The sequence below is a fragment of the Mustela nivalis genome, assembly GCF_964662115.1.
Source record: "Mustela nivalis genome assembly, chromosome: 8".
Taxonomy (NCBI): Eukaryota; Metazoa; Chordata; class Mammalia; order Carnivora; family Mustelidae; genus Mustela; species Mustela nivalis.
The window spans coordinates 35,508,291-35,524,728 of NC_139027.1; the positions used below are offsets into that span (position 1 = coordinate 35,508,291).

Genomic DNA, 16,438 nt, shown 5'->3' on the forward strand with positions numbered 1-16,438 from the left:
TGTCCTCAAAGGGTAGGTGGGGGATATCTCCTCTCAGACGCGGCCAGTTCTGGAATATAAAATGAGCTGTGCGGAAGCAGTTGGGATCTGTCCCTAACGTGGCCCTGTCCCCTTGCTGGAGTCACTTTGACCCCATTCTCTTGTCTTACCGAGGCTGGGAGTGACACCTGGCTGACACAAGATTTCCCACCTTGAAGAGATTGCTTAGCCCTGTGCACGCTTTCTTCATTTTAGTAAGTCGTGGTTTTATTTTGAATAAGCCTCTTTCAACCTATTAATATTAGTCTCAACTAAAATTAACCTTCCCCTAAATTATTCTCACACAGAAAAACCAAAGTAATTTTGAAAGTTAAATCAAAACAAAGCAATCTTGTGTGTAAAACAGATAAAAATCACAGACTGTGGTTACGGAGCGCCTGTACAGGAATCGCTTACAGAAAGCCGATTTCCTCCAGTCTGGTTATGGAAGGAGAACGGGAAATGCCCGGGCCTTATCACAATCCCGCCCTGTCAGACCCGTGCTCGAGAGCTCGTGTAAACAGTCACAGGCAGGGCCTCCGCTGGCAGCTGGTGTCTGCGGGCAGTGTTTGCGTGTGGCGGGGGGGGGGGTGCTCATTACCAGCCCCACTCGTGGCCCCTGGGTTCACGGTGGTGTGTTGGAAACTTCACCGGCCCGAGGGAGAAGGGGGCTTGTGGAGAGCTAGCTGGTCCTCGGCATCGATGACTCACTGAGGAAGTGAGGGCTGCAGACCTGAATCGTGAAACGGGTTGTAGCTCCCGGCGTAGAGGCAGGTGTGCTCCTTTGCCGCCTTTGGCTGCTCTGAATGGCCCCCTCACACGCACTGGCAGGATGGATTAGAACTCAGAGATGGGCCCTGCGGCAGCCCCGAGGACCTCTGAGACCTTCCATTTGGCAATTTCCTTGCGAATGGTTTCTCCGCTTGTAGTAAACATGGTGGTCACTGGCAGAGACGCCTTTTTAAAAAATTTTACTTGTTCTTTGTTCCCCACATGGGGTGGGAGATGGGGGTTGACCCTGCCTGTGTGTGCATGTGACCGTGGATACTGCGCTGAGCCACCCGTGTTTACATAGCAGAGCTGCCCACCCCCCCCATCAGCCAGAGGCCTTGTTGACGCATCGGTGCACCACTTGATTTAGCTTCTTAGGACAAATTACCTCAAATCACTGGTTTCTCAAGTAAACTAGCACTACCAGAAATTCACCCTTGGGGAGTCAGCATATTTGAATGTTAATAACCTGGGTAGTGAGACAGTCACTTCGCACCTCTCCTCTGTCCCCTCCACCCTGACCTCTGCCCACAGGACGCCGACCCCCGTGGATCAGGGGATGGCTGTCCTCAGCACCTGCACACAGGTGGATGCAGATCGAGGCCATTCTGGCCAGAGATGACCTTGCCTATAGAAAGAATAGTAGGTGTGTTTTTACAGAAGCAAACTGATTGCCTTTGAGGTTGCAAGCACTCTTCGGGTTTCTGTGAAGCAGTCGGCATGCTGCTGCTCATACTGCTCCTTCTGTAGTAGGAGGTAGGAAGGACTCAGGCCTCACAATCTCAGGGGAAGGACTGGTGTTGGGAAGCTTCTGCGCTCGCAAAGGGGTACCCCTCCATAGCTGCGACAGTGGGACGGGTCCTTATAGATAGGCATCCCCCACCTGAAAATAACATGAGGGCTGAGAAACTAAGAAGCTTTCCTGTTGTTGTTTCAGGTCTTTTTGAATAATTACCCAGCAGCCGAAGCCCACCCCCAAATGATTATCTTACGACTGTTACGTTACATCATCCGCCTGGTGTGGAGATTGCAGTGACGACGGGCTCCTCGCGGGGCCAGGTGTGTGCAGACATTTCGCTGGTTCCGACCAACAAGCCCAGCACCGCGGCTAAGGGGTGCCATTGCTGTGCGGCTGGCGGTTCTTCCCCAGAGAGGTCATGCGGGGAGGCCAGCCAACGCGATCCGAGGACGCTGCGCTGCGCTGCACGTGGACTCGACCTTTCTGTTCGCCACATGGCAGAATTTCTGATGGAAGTTTGTTGTGAATGTAAATGAGGGAGGATTCTTTTAAAAAAAAAAAAAAATGTACAAATCATGATTCTTTGGAGCAGGATTTTATGCAAGAATGGTGTTTACACACGGTGTGGGTTTTTTTTCCACCTTCTTTAATAAGAACAGGTTTTTCAAAAAGGAAATGGAAACTTTTTAACCAACTCGTGAATGATTTTTGTACTAAAATTTTAAGAACCTATTGCCTACTCTCAGAGGATTATGTAAACTCTGCAGTGGAAACTGAGCCAGCTAATTGATAAAGCTGCCTTAGTTTATTTTTAGAGATTACTGTACAGAATTTTTAAAGGGGAGAGGTATGAGATAGCCCCCTCCCTGCCCTGCCATTGGCTTTTCAACGTGCTTTTTTTTTTTTTTATCATTAATACCAAATAAGTTCTTATGAAACAAAATCAATTTAAAGGGGCAGAGGGTCTGTTGTCCGCCTGTATTGCTATGCCACTCCCGTTTTGTAAATATTTACTTACCTCCTTAAATTCAGTTGCATCCCTGGCAAAATTTTAAAACTCTCTTCGTGTATTTTTCCTCGTCTCCTTTGGTGATGCTCCTCTGGTCTGTCTGGAGGCCGATGCACACAGGAGGTGCAGCATATTATCATCATGAAAGGGAACTGGGTCAGAGCATGAATAAGGATCTGCCTGTGACCTCCACAACCCCATTGGCTTGTCTGTCGGTAGATTATTCACTGGGACGCGCATAGTGTTGGTTTTCACTGGTTTTGATGGGCTCGTCATTTACAGGTGTTCTGAAGAAGGAATAGCAGTCCTAGCACAGACAGGTACCGTGGCCCTCCGCACTGTGGGCTTCTCTGGTTGCAGACTCACCCGCGGTCACAGGTGCACCGTCAGCAGGGGCCGCAGGTGGTAAACGTGCCCGCTCGCTGATCTGGTGGGACTGTAGGTGTCAGAGCTCCAGCCCTCATGGGAATTAGCGCAAGTCATGAGCGGGGCTTTAGGCGGCTGTTTCCTAGGCTTCCAGGCTTTTCATACAACTCCAGGTTCATCTGGCCTTTGATGCCTGACACTTGGTTCCCATCCCTCCAAATCCACTTAGGAACGAAGGCCTAATTCTGCCTTCAGCTGTACCGTATAAACACTGCATTGGAGCCCAAATCTGAAGTGGGCTCTCAGCCTCTGACAGATGTCTGTCTGTCTGTCTTGTTCCGTTATTCTCGGGACAGTTGGGTGTTGTTGGACCACACCTGGTACACCCACCTCTCTTGGGCAAGCTCGCTCTTTCTCCACATCTGTCTGGGGTGGGGTGCAGCAACTGTAGGGTCCATGAGTTGGTGTGTCATTTCAAAGGCAGTTAAACAATTCGGGGAGACCCAAGAGAGATCAGGAAGCAGTGAAAGAGGAGAGGTAGAGATCATTTCGTGAACCCTAAAACTTCCAATTTGAAACCCCAGATCCTTAAATGGCTTTTTAAGAGAAAAACGTGATTTTTCAAACAAGTCAGCAGTGCCAACCATTCTTGTTTTGCTTTGGGCCCATAGAGGACCAGAGTTTTCACGTAATTAAGTGGGGAAATCCGTTTCTATCTTGATAATTCCATATAAATATATATATACATATATATGTATGTATATATGTATATATCTAAAGCATATATGCATTTTCCATTAGGTAGAGATATTTGATTCCAAATATTCTTCCTTTTTTAGGATTTTCTTTTGCCCCCAAAGTCTTATTGGGGTCTTGAATATTTTTAAAGCTGTGTTGAGTGTCAACTTGTGTTCCTGACGTGTCTCAAACCCCTCAGTAGGGTCGTGAAGTCCACGCGGTTGTAAGACGGTGGTCAACCTGCTGGGCACACACACACCAAAGACGTATTTGGTTCTGGGCACCTCCCCCAGCCCCATCCCCCCAGGATCTCCATACTCGGTGCCAGTCTCTCTGACTGGAGCACTTTACTCTGTTTCTTCAATACTGCAGCTCCCTGGGCACTGCTCGAGGGCTGCATGCTGGCATACCTCTGGCTCAGTGGCCGCCTGGCCTCCAGGCTGGCCACAGAAGCAGCTTGTGAGGAAATCAGAGATTCTATGAATTTGTAGTATTAAGGAGCAGGAAGTTGCACCAGGACTGAAGAGAGATGACTGGATGTCTCTGTACTGTACGTACCTGTTTATCACGCCGCCTCCCTGCGGAAGAAGGTATGCCTACTATGGTAGACCTTTGACTTTATATTGTTTATTTCTTTTACTTTTTGTAGGAAAAAGAAAAAGACTAGATCCCTTTTTGGAAACTGAATGCGGGTTTTGTGCCTTGACCACCTCTTGTCCCATGAGGTTTGTAGAAAGTGTCCTGTGACTTATCACAGAAATGCAATAAACACATGCAAAAGAGTCCCACGACCAATTCTTCCTGTTACCTGTACTCCCGCCCCGAAGCGAGTTCGCCAAGAGCTGCTTGTGGGGTTGCAGGAAAACCAGGCAGAACTTCCCTTTGATTAAGAAAAGTGTACCCCATAGAGAATAAATTTCTCCTGTCCCCCCTTCTTGATATTGTATATATTTTGACTATTTATTAGATTAGGAGGTCACATTTTACTTATCAACTGAGCCAAATGTCTGTGTGCAATTGTGTTCCCTTTCCCTCTCTTGTAAAATTTTGTACAGCATAAATGAGTAAAGATCACTGTTTTTACTAAACTTTTTCAGAATTGAGGATTGTACATATTGTAGATTCTTTTTCTGTGTAATGTGTCCTACTGTTTCATAATGCTGTAACTTGTAGAAATGTTGTATATTTATTTCCTGCTTATTTAATGTCTTACGTTCTGAAAAGTGTTGACCTCCCTGCTCCCCCCACCCCACCCCTTCCCCTGCTGTACCATTCATTGCTTTGGCTCTGAGGTGGTGACTGTTGAGCCCCACGCCCTTCCCCAGGCTGCCCTCCAGCTTTGGTTCCTGGTATTTCTGGTCACATGGGTTTAAATTCTTGGGGTCTGCTATCCTGATGATGAAGTCTGTGCTGAGCCATCAGTGAAAGACCATAGATATGGCCAGCTACAAAATTCTACAAAAAATAACCAGCGACTTTCTATTCCTTACGAGCCAGCTTCTCGTGGATGCGTACTCTATTAAGGCCAGCCCATATCTTTTTTATTTTTATTTTATTTTAATGTATTATTGGCCGTTGGGACAGCCTTTTCCATTGAACAGGTATCCCTAACAATTCAGAGTTCAGAAAAATAAAAATGGGCCCCTTCTGGGGGTGCTGCCAGGAGTTGTGCAGGGCAAGAGAAAGGGACAGGTGAGCCAGAGTGCTCCTGCCTGGAGAGGGACATCAGGACCACCACCTCATGCCACTTACCCATTTTTGGCAACTGGTGAGTAGTTGAATTATCCCCTACCCGCTGTGTCCTGTGCGTTGAGGTTTGGGCTTAGTGGTCTTTAGGAGCTAAATTGTACAGAACCGCCCCCCCACTGCCCCCCAGCCCTAAGCCCTTTGGTCCCTGCCTTTGATCAGCCTGCTTCAGGTTGTCTTCCTTCTGCTTCTCTGTTGGCTTCGAGAGAGGTTGGGGGTCCCACTCGACTGGGTGTTAAGATGTGAAAGCTCACAGAAGCTTTAGAGAGACTTCCTGGTGGTCCCGTGTCAGTAGATGGTTCTAGCATCCCTGCTGATTTAGCCTGGTGCCTGTGTGCGTCCACTCCCCGCTCCCGTGGGTGCAGGGGTGGGTCCACACGTGATGCTAAACCAGCTGAGGGGACTCCTTCCAACGGCATTGTATTCATGAAGCACCCTTGAACTCCCAGCTAGGTAACTTGACTACTTTTACATGGGAATCAGAATTAGAAGCTCTCTGAAGTTGTATGTCCAGGTTCTGTGACCACTAGTTACTGTATCAGAACTCATCAGGTACACATTCATTAATAGCACTGATCTGTCTGTATACGGACCCGTCACTAACCTGTTTCCTAGGACCCAGCGTATGTAGCATTTGTATTTGCGATTTCCCTGGCTTACTTGTGTTTTGCACTGATGAATTTTGACAGGGTAATTGCCACTTTACTTGTGCAATACTGCTGTAAATAACTGCAGATTTTTTTTTTTTAAGAAACTTAATCTTTTATGTTCTTAATGAAGTTTATACAAATAAAACTTTCAACTAGTTTTCGGTGAGCTGTTTGGTTTGTTTCCCAGAGCGCTGGAGAAACAGCTGCTTCTCTATGAATACACACACCCACACCTCTGCCCTTCATCGTCCCGGAAGGCATTACCTACCTGTAGATTTTAGGAGTTCTCGCTGGAAGACAGCACTGTGTAGCATGCTTAAAAGCAAACCACTCTTAAAAGTTTTGAAGTGGCTGGCAAGACCTTCTGCACAGTTTTCTGCCCACGTAGTCAGTCAGATATGACTCAGTATCTGGTGCGGTGGGGGGGGGGGGGCGTTGCTGGAGGCAGCCCTGTATTGATTAGTGATTGGAGCAGTCCTGCCATCCATCCCATCCTGTCCGGTAGTTGGAAGAAAGGAAAAACAAAAGATGGGGAGTCTGGCTCAACTGTGGTAGCAAGGACTCCTCTACAGAGCTGAGGGGATCGCCAACAGGTGTGTCTGGAGCCCTGTGTGTGAACTGACCCAGCCGCCTGGTGAGGGCTCCCTGAGTGTTGGGGTGCTTTGCTGCTCAGAGGGGCTACGAACTGCTCTAAGGGATGGCAGAGAACTGAAAGCTCGGTTTGCGGGGTCGAGGCTGTAAAATCTGAATCAAGTAATTATGTAATTGACCACTTTCACTCTGAAATAAATGCTGGGAACGTTAAAAGACGGGCTGAGCTTTGCTATAAGGGGGTAATCTGTCCATGCTTTTCATTTTAATTAAGCAAAGCAATACACAAATACGGTCTCGTCCCTATAGGTATGTGTGTCTAGATTTATTTCAGATCATGTGTATTCCAAACCCAGCTTGCTTGGATTCCCATCCCCAGTCCTCCTTCCTCACCCACACACAAGTTCGAATTTTTCCAGATCCTTTTCATTGCTCTGTGTGCCTACCTATACTACATAGGTTTTGCTTTTTCTATAAATGCTTCAATTCGCACATGATTCTGACTTAGCTGAAGGTCTCACATCTTCCCATCGTGACTGCTGCTTTCTGACCTCTATCAAGTACACACAGATAGGCTGCTGGTCACCCGGTATCCTGCTTCTGGCATTTCTGCGTCATCTGGACTGCCCTGCCGCCCCTCCCCGGCAAGCGGGAGGGTTGCCCGGTGGTCTTGGTACAGGGAGGTGGACATGGGAGAGGCTGCCAGCTCAGCTCTGCTCACCCAGCCACCAGCAGCACGTGAGAACGCTTGCTTTCCCTCACGTTCTCCGACAAGTGTCCTCACGTCCTATCAGCCCAGAGGACAGGGAAGTTACATTGTTAGTCGAATTCAGATTTTTCTGTTGACAAAGAGAATGATCTCAGGTATTGCCTTTTTGATCAAGGCCTTTCCTTGCAGTTCAATGGGGTTTTTCATTTTTTTCTGTTGATGATGAGCTCTGTAAAGCATGAGTAAGTAAAAAATCTCCCACGGGTCAGAAATAGCTTTCCTTTTAGTCTGTTGCTGTTTTTCCCCAACATTGGATTATCAAGATTTCTGAACACAGAAAAGTTGAAAGAATTGTACAGAGAACCAAAACACACCCACCCCCTAGATTCTACCTTGCGCAATTTGCTAGATCTTTTTTTTAACATCGCCCATCCACCCACTCATCTGTCTATTACTCTGCGCGTTCCAGAGTAAACCGTAGTCCTCGGTACTCATTCCTTAATAGTTCAGCACATATATTATCTAGAGTTCTTTTTTGTTAATAGATTTCTCTTTTGAGAAGAAAACTTTTCAAGTTTTCAAACTTACACACAACAAAACACAAATATTAAGTGTGCATTTGCTACGTTTTGACCAAGGATAAAGCAGTCACCCAAACCTCCATTAAGATGAGGAACATTGCCATCCTTCTAGAAAGTTCTCTCCTGCTCCTTCCCAGGCAGTCCCTCCTATCCCACCCCAGGGGTGACCAGGGTTCTGATTTTTTTTTCCCACCGTAGATCAGTTTTTGTGGATAGTTTGAATAGAATCGTGTAGTGTGTTTTTTGCATGTGTCTGGTTTCTTTTTTGCTCAGCTTAATGTTTTTGAGACCTGAGTTATAATCAGTAACTTCCTTTATATTCAGTCAAGTATTGTCGTACTGTATGAACAGACGACATGTGGTCCATTGCCTTGCTCATGAACCCCTGAGCTCTTACCAGATTGGGGCTAAGACCGTATAAAGCTGCTGGGACTATCCTTCCTCATGTCTTTTTGGGAATGTATGTTTTACTTCGTCGCGTGTTTTTTTCCTGCCTGAGGTGCACTTGAGGTAGTCACTACCACTTTAGAAGTCAGCTTTCATCTTCCTTAGGCTTCCGTAGTTCGTATCTTGAAAGACCTTCCCTCTGCTCAAGTTTCAAACATATTACATTTTATTCATATAATTATACAGTTTTTTAAATAATTTTTAATATGGATTTTTTTTAATGATATGTTGTATGAATCTAACTTTGCCCGCCTTCCTCCCCACACCCCTGCCCAGACAGCTAAGACTCCTCCCTTCTCCAAACCAGCCTGAAGTGGCTATTTGACATCTATCAATTTTTGTACAGGTGGTTCTGTTTCTCAGTTCTTTCCCATTGATCTTGTTTAATCTACATTATCCCGATTACTCTTGGTTTTCTTAATTGAAGTATCGTTGACACAATACTAGTTTAAGGGGCACACAACGAGAGTGATCCAAAATTATAAACATTACAAGACGCTCCCTACAGTAACTGTGGCCACCAGCTGTCACCATACAGAGTCACCCCAACACGAGGACATTCCTGAGGCTGTACTGCTCACCTTTGGGACTTAATCTGCTTTACAACTGGAAGCTCGTGCCTCTTCATCCCCTCTGCCCATTTTGCGTACCCCTCCAGCCCCCCTTTGATTACTCTAGTTTTATGTTCTTACATTTCTTATCCTTATTTTTCAAGATTGTCCCAGCCATTCGACATTTGGTCTTAAACGTGCGTTTTAGAATCCATTTAAGCTTGAAAAATTCTGTGGGGATCTAGCTTGGGATGACAGTGACTGTATATGCATTTAGGGGAGCACTGTCATTTTTCCAAGATGTTTCTCAGGGTGGATAGTCTTTGTATCCGTCTGTGAGGTTTGCTGTTTGATGATTTCAGTACACGAGTTTTCTTCCATACATCCTGCACATTTGTTAGCTTTTCTTTATGAGAGGGAGGGGGATTATCTAGTGACCAACCCCCCATCCTCCCTTTCTTATCTCCACCACAATTTCCCCCTCTCTCCCTGCCCCTGGCGCTGCTGAGAGTGCCATGTCCTAAGCTTGGCCGATGTAACACTCTTTGAATCTAGAGCAAGTGAGGCAAAGATGGGCTGTTGGGAGGACGGCATCCTTGAGGCTGAGGGGGCAGGTTGACATTCCCTAGCCATAGTACTTTGCTGCCCAACCACCAGCATGCCAGTGCCTGGTCTCCCAGCTTCCTTTGTGTTCTGTGAGCCCGGTGCCCACCCCTCCACTAAGTTCTCTGTGCGCTGAGTTAACCAAGAATTGTTGACAGCCGTAGGCGCTAACTCATTCCTACCTGTCAGGAAGGGCTGAATAAAAAGGTGGTAAGGAGTTCTCTCTAAAGAAAATAATTCAGAACATGAGAGGTGACAAGCTGTTAAAATTCTCCACTAGGGCAAGACCAGATAAGGTATATGAGAATATGGAAAATGACAAGGGAAAAATTCTCCAACTTCCCTAACTTTTACCATGGGGATCTCCTTTCCTGAACACACTGTTTCCTGAGACAACCCCTGAGTCTTTAGAAGTCATGGCCAAGAAAACATATTAGAATGTCAAAGGCCCTTGTTTCTAGAATGTTCTGCCATATGATACCTGTGTTACCAGAAGGGACTCAGCAAGAGAAGATCATCACAACCTCTCCCCTTTGCCTTCTTAAAGCAGACTTGGAGAGAGGCAGCTCTAGGATAACTCCCTATTTGCTAATGAAACCAGATCGAACTTGAACAGCCACTCTTAAAATATACCCTAAAGATGTCAGGTTCCATTGTTGACCTTCTGGCCCAGAAAGACATCAGAGGGTTTATGCAACCTTATTTCTCTGTTAGTAACTTAGGTCGTGGTTTTCCTAAAAAATTCATTTGTTCAATCCAAGTATGTAGTAAGACCCTACCCCATATCCCAGACACAAATGAAAGTGTTGAAAGTGCCTAAGACTAGGACATGCTAGGGCCTGTGTTGCTCCAGGTCCCACGGGCAGAGAGCAGAAAGACCCCGATGAAATGCTGTGGTGGAATCCCAGGGAGCAAGCTGTTTCAGGAGCATGGAGAAGCAATGGGGAGGGATGTATGGCTCCACCCGTGTCTCCCCTACGTCCCACCTGGCTCCAGAGCCCCCTGTAGTGACACCCCTAGTGACAGCTAACCCCTGGGCGTGTATGTGTGAGGTCCTGTCGAGAGTATCTCATCATCTCAAAGAGTCCTTTGAAGAAACTGCCCTTATTACCCCAAGTGTCCAGATAGAGAAACTGAGTCAGAAATATTTAAGCTTCTTGCACAGGGTCTCCGAGCTCATGGTCATGGTAGTGACTCTGCCAGACTCCCCTTCCTCTGTTCAGGTCCTGGCAGAGCAGGAGGCTGAGACCAGGCAGGGTCTGCCTCAGATGGGATGCCCATGGGTCTGCCTTACCTCGGAACAGTTCCAGGCATTCTGGGAACTTGTGACTCTCTGGCCTGGTCCCAACCGCCTTGTAGGGGCAGGAGGGGTTGGGTGCTGTGGGCCTCAGGGCTCACTTGCATCTCCAGCCCTGGAGCATTTCGGCTTTACGAATGGCACACCTTAGAGGAACCCCTGTCCCCTGCCACCCATCCTGTACTTCTTAGGAGTCAGACCTCCTGCAACTCTCCATGACCTCACCTGATGACCTCCTGTGGACGGTGTGGGTTGTCCCAAGAGTTCTGGGTATTGTCGGAGCCTCCTGACGGCTGCCCATGTCTCTGTAAGGTGCAGCCTCAGTCTGAGGGAACCTGTGCTCGCATCCCTCCACCTGCTGCCCTACTCACTCCAGCACGGCGGCCTCACGCACTTTTCTACAGGTCAGGCCACATTATTGGTGGCATCGCAGTGCCAGGATGATGGAGCAGAGGGGTCACAGACCGTATGAACGTAGTCTCCCAGCTAGCAGTGTAGAGTAAGGTCAGTCAGCGAGGGCCTGTTGTGCATCCGTTAGGAACGGAATCTGCTAGCTCCCATTCCCATCTAGTCGGTGAACCTGTCTTTCCAGACCTGAGCCAGGAGGGTGCTCCGACCCAAGGCCTCCCACACCTTCAATATCCTGCCTCATCTACCAGGCCGCCCTGAGACTCAGCACCATGTCTGAGCCCAGAGCCCCGGCTGGGTACGAATGTTCCTTTTGCTTGTCTTATCCTGGTGCACATGGTTGGGTGCCAGGCCAGGGCAGGATTTGGGGCTCATGTCATCTAGTTCCCCCACCTACCCCTCTCTCCAGTGCGTTGTAGCCGTCAGGTCTGGGCTCCCTGGGGACTCAGCCAGGCCAGCTCCGAAAGCTGCTGTTCTTTTTTTTTTTATTTATATTTTTTTTATTTTTTTTTAAAGATTTTTATTTATTTATTTGACAGAGAGAAATCACAAGTAGACAGAGAGGCAGGCAGAAAGAGAGAGAGGGAAGCAGGCTCCCTGCTGAGCAAAGAGCCCAATGCGGGACTCGATCCCAGGACCCTGAGATCATGACCTGAGCTAAAGGCAGCGGCTTAACCCACTGAGCCACCCAAGCGCCCCGAAAGCTGCTGTTCTTACGGGGAGACAAAGCTGCCCACATTTTCCTCTTTTCTCTTTTTAAAAAGAATTGACGCAGGTACAAGTAGATACAGTGAAGTGTGCAGCTCCCGCGACAGACCAACACATGTCTGGAGCTGAGGAGTTCACTCCCCGTGGAAGGCGCAGAACCTGTTCAGTTGTAAGCGTGAGCGGTTCAGTCCTGCCTGCCTAAGGCCCAGGCGTGCCCCTGACCTGTCCGCTGGCTCCGCGGGCCTCAGGCTGGGAGCTGTTCCTGCAGAGGCATGAGGAGAGGCTGGAGATCTGGCTGGGGTCCCCCAAGGGCGTTCGGGGCCTCTCAAGGCCCTTCAAACAGGAAAGGGAGCCCCATTTGTTATTTGACTGAGTTCCAGGCAGCCTGTGGCTTGGTCAGGAACTCTTTCTTCCCTGTGTTACTCGACCATGACCTTCATGTCGCTCTGTGTCACTTATTTCTGCTGAGAAGCCTGTCACAGAAAGCCCTGGATGTAGACGATCTGGCACATTCTCTTAAAAAGTAAATCCATTCTATTATCTTGACGTCTGGACTGGTGGACGATGAGGGCCGTGGCGCCAAAGCTTCCTAGGTCATTGGCTGACATTTTGAAAAGCTATCTGAGGAAAAAAACATTTCTTTCTCTTTCATTCAGCTTCTATAAAATCTCTTACCCATATGAGTATAGGTGAAAGGACTTTATTGTCTTTGATCCAAATAGTCTGAAAACACTGGCCTTCATCCCTTCACTCATTCCCTCATTCACCAAACGTTTGCTGCACATCTGTTACGTCCCAGGCCCGGTTTCTTGCAAGTGTTCAGGACTCAGCCAGAACCAGACAGCTGAGATCCCCGCTCCCATGGGCTTATCCTAAGTGGGGAGTGAGGCACAAATGACAAATGGGTGAACAAAGGAGCAGACACGGAAAGGGGAAGGAGATCACAGGGCCGCGTGTGGTGGGACAGGTCTAGAGTATGGCTAGAGGAGCATCCATCCAAAAGCTCAGAGGAGTTCCAGACTGAGAGACCAGAGACAGGAAGTCCGGCCTCCCGGCGGCCACCAGGAACTAGTGTCACTGGGAGTCACTGGGGACAATGGGCCGGGCGGCAGGGCCAGGTGGGCCATGCCCAAGAGACTGGGTTCCATCTCATTCCACAGGGTTTTCGTTGCAGAGCCAACAGAAGCTGACATAATTTGGGGAAGAGTCTTCTGAACTCTAGACTAAGGGAGATGGAAAGGACATAACAATAAACTGTCATTTGGGATCTGGGATTTCCGTTTGCTATCAAGGACATGATTGGGCAGGGGTGCCTGGGTGGCTCCATCAGTTAAGTGGCCGACTCTTGATTTTGGCTCAGGTCGTGAACTCAGGGTCCTGGCATCAAGCCCCACCCAGATCAGGCTCCTCACTCAGCAGGGGGTCTGCTGGAGATTCTCTCCCTCTCCCTCTACCCCTCCCCCTCCCCCATGTGTGTGTGCGCATGATCTCTCTCTCTCTCTCTCTCTCTCACGCCTTCTGCCCCTCCCCGCCACTCTTGCTTTCTCTCAGTCAGGGGCGCCTGGGTGGCTCAGTGGGTTAAGCCGCTGCCTTCGGCTCAGGTCATGATTTCAGGGTCCTGGGATCGAGTCCCACATCGGGCTCTCTGCTCAACAGGGAGCCTGCTTCCCGCTCTCTCTCTCTCTCTCTGCCAGTCTCTCTACCTACCTGTGATCTCTCTCTGTCAAATAAAGAAATAAAATCTTAAAAAAAAAAAAAGTAAATAAAAAAATAAAACAACAACAACAACAAAAAGAACTAAAGGACATGATTGTGACAAGTAGTAAAACCTAAATAAAATATGTAGATTAGACAATATTGCATCAAGGTTAATTTCCTGATTTTGATCATTGAACTAGGGTGGTGTAAGAGGATGTCCTTGTTCTTAGAAGACACACACTAAGTAAGGAGGGGGCGAGGGGCCCTGCATATCTGCAGTTTACTCTCAGACATTCAGGAAAACATACAATATACATACGTGTATTATATCTTGGGGCCAAAGGGGAAGAGTAAGGCAAATGTGGCAAAAGGTTAGCATTTGGGGAGTCTGGGTGAGGGCTGGAAGGAAATTGTTTATACGATTTTGCAACCCCTTTATAAATCCGAGTTTATGTCAGAAAGTTAAAAATTTCTGGATGCGGTGTCTGGATGACGGCAGTGAGCAGAAGTGTTAGACGCAGGGGACAGGAGGCCTCCCAGGAAGCTGGGGACCTGGACCTGGGCGGAGGGAGAGATGCTCGGAAGGAAGGGGAGACGGGGTCTCCCGGTGTAGAGGGAGAGAGAAGAAAGGGACTGGAGGGTCCTAAGAGAGGACTTGGGCCAGAATGGCTGGGGCAGCAGGGAGCCCTTCCTGAGAAGAGAAACAAGGATTGGGGGGAGGAGTAGGTGTGGGGGGAGCCGGGAGGAACAAGGGCTAATGGAGAGTTCTGTTTTGTTGAGCTGCCAACTCAAGTTAGGGCTGATCCAGAAGCAAAGTGTTATCGATTCATTTTAAAAGGAAAATGTTGGGATTTTGGAAAGGAATCCCAGCCACTTGGACTATAACCACTGGCCGATTGAAGAAAGGCCTCGGCGTCAGTCGTTAGGCATTTACTTTAATGAAACACTTTAAAAACTTACAAAACACAATCTGAGGAAATGGGGTCTTTTAGTCGTAAGACATGAGGGACGGTCAATGCCGTCCTGAAGACTTATAGGGACCGTCTGTGGAACATGGGCCACCGGAAGTGGGGGTGTGAAGGCTCAACCCTGGAAGGTGTTTCTTTGAACAAAATAAGCCACATCCAGGGTCGACATCTCTCAAACTGCAGCGGGATTCCAGTGTTGTATTTTTTTACCCCAGTGTGCGGCAGGGTTTGGGAGCTGCTGAATCAGCTGACTCAGGACTCCCACGGATAATTCCAGAAATTGTGTGGCCCCGGGGCAACATCACCAGATCAAGCTCATCACCCCCAGGAAGAATGTTCTGAAGGACAACACTCAATAAGGTACCTTCTGTTTGTTTAAATTTTTGTTGTAGTTGCAAAATGTTCGATCCTCATTTCTGTTTCCCCCTGTCAGTTTGCGCTGGCACGGGCATTCGTGCCTCCTGCCAAATTCAGGGTGAGTGGGAGGACAGACAGCATGGGCTGGAGGGCCCAGGGCCAAGGCCACTGCAAGGTGTCGGTGGGGCTCCGTGCCTGGGGAGAGCGCAAGTCATCAGGTAGGTCCAATCCAAAGGGCTCAGCAAGGTCAGAGACAGGAGAAGGGGTTGCTGGCTGGGCTGTGTATGTGTGTGTGTGTATGTGTGTGTGTGTGTGTGTGTGTAGGTAGGTAGAATGGGATAAGAGGTGGAATGGAATCAGTGTGTAGAATGGGTAACGACTGGCAGTGAGTACTGTAGTGTTCTTGACCTTGGCCTTCACGGCTCAGGTGGGCATGGCATGTGAGGGGATCCCAGAATCAGGAAAAGTGCCTTGTCCCCTGAAAAGCAAGGATGACACACAGCAGGCCCTGACAGCAAGCATTCAGGCATGATACTTAGAGGGGCCTCACATTCACTCGTACTGGGGAAGACATCACAACCCACATGGCCCCTAATTGGAAAAGTCCTATGCAAGGATGCTGGGTCGGCCCACCCACAAATGGCCTCTGTGTGAGCCCCCATGGGCCCAGCCTTGACCCCTCCCTGTCCTTCCCAGAGCAGAAGTCCTGGCCAGTGAAGCTCCCAGGTGATTCAGCCTGACTCAAGCTTCCAGCCCCTGAGCTCTGGGTCAGGTTCGGCTCCCAGGTCAATGCTCTCATCCCCACCCAGGGATTTTAATAATTCTAGTCAAAAGTGCATCTCTCTGCTTTCAGGATTGTAAGGGTCAAGGCAGCATCTCTCTGGTTCAGCAGGATCTAACATAGTGCCTGGTCCCCAGTACGTGCTCGCCGCACGACCCAGGGTGCATGGGTGATAGCGAAACGTCCAATTAGGGTTCCGTGGGACCTCATCTTTCATGAAAGCCCAAGTCTGTCCTTGGCTACTTGACTATGATTTGTGCTTTTCACCTTCTAAAAAACAGTCATGGGAACAGTGGCCTATTCAGGTCATAAACTTTTTTCCTAAGAGGCAGGTCCAGACTTTGGCGAAATGGTTCTTGGAGGAGTGGGGTGAGGGAGGTGCTCTTTTACTTTATGGTGACCCCTTCCTCCCTCCACATGGCACCTGCTCGGGCCCCAGGGCCACTAAGCTTCTTCCAAAGCCTTTCTTTAAAAGCTGCTGCCTAGGGCGCCTGGTGCCAACAGGATGCTGACAGAGTAAAGTCCCCTGATAAAGCCTTGAAGTCAGCCTTTCACGACACTGTTGGCACGGGGGTGCTTGGGTTGCTGTCGCTCAGTTACTCAACTCCTCAGTAATCTTAAGAAATTGACAGGAGAGGAAATCAAGTCCAACAACATGGGCGGATTCCCGGAATCCCCCCAGGAGTAGTCACTGCCACATCA

General features: G+C 48.5%; 1 protein-coding gene across 15 annotated transcripts in view; it reads left to right on the top strand.

The window, feature by feature from the left end:
- BCL2L11 (BCL2 like 11) overlaps nucleotides 1–6,194 on the top strand; it is a 44,541-nt gene extending 38,347 nt beyond the window's left edge. For all 15 annotated transcript variants that reach the window (XR_014314841.1, XR_014314845.1, XR_014314847.1 and 12 more), the window contains one exon: nucleotides 1,727–6,194. Coding sequence is in view for 12 of the 15 variants with exons in the window: in XM_082743355.1 (XP_082599481.1) it covers nucleotides 1,727–1,825 (99 nt within the window). In the remaining 3 variants the exon portion in view is untranslated. The remainder of the gene's footprint in view (nucleotides 1–1,726) is intronic.
- The last annotated feature ends 10,244 nt before the right edge of the window (nucleotides 6,195–16,438 follow it).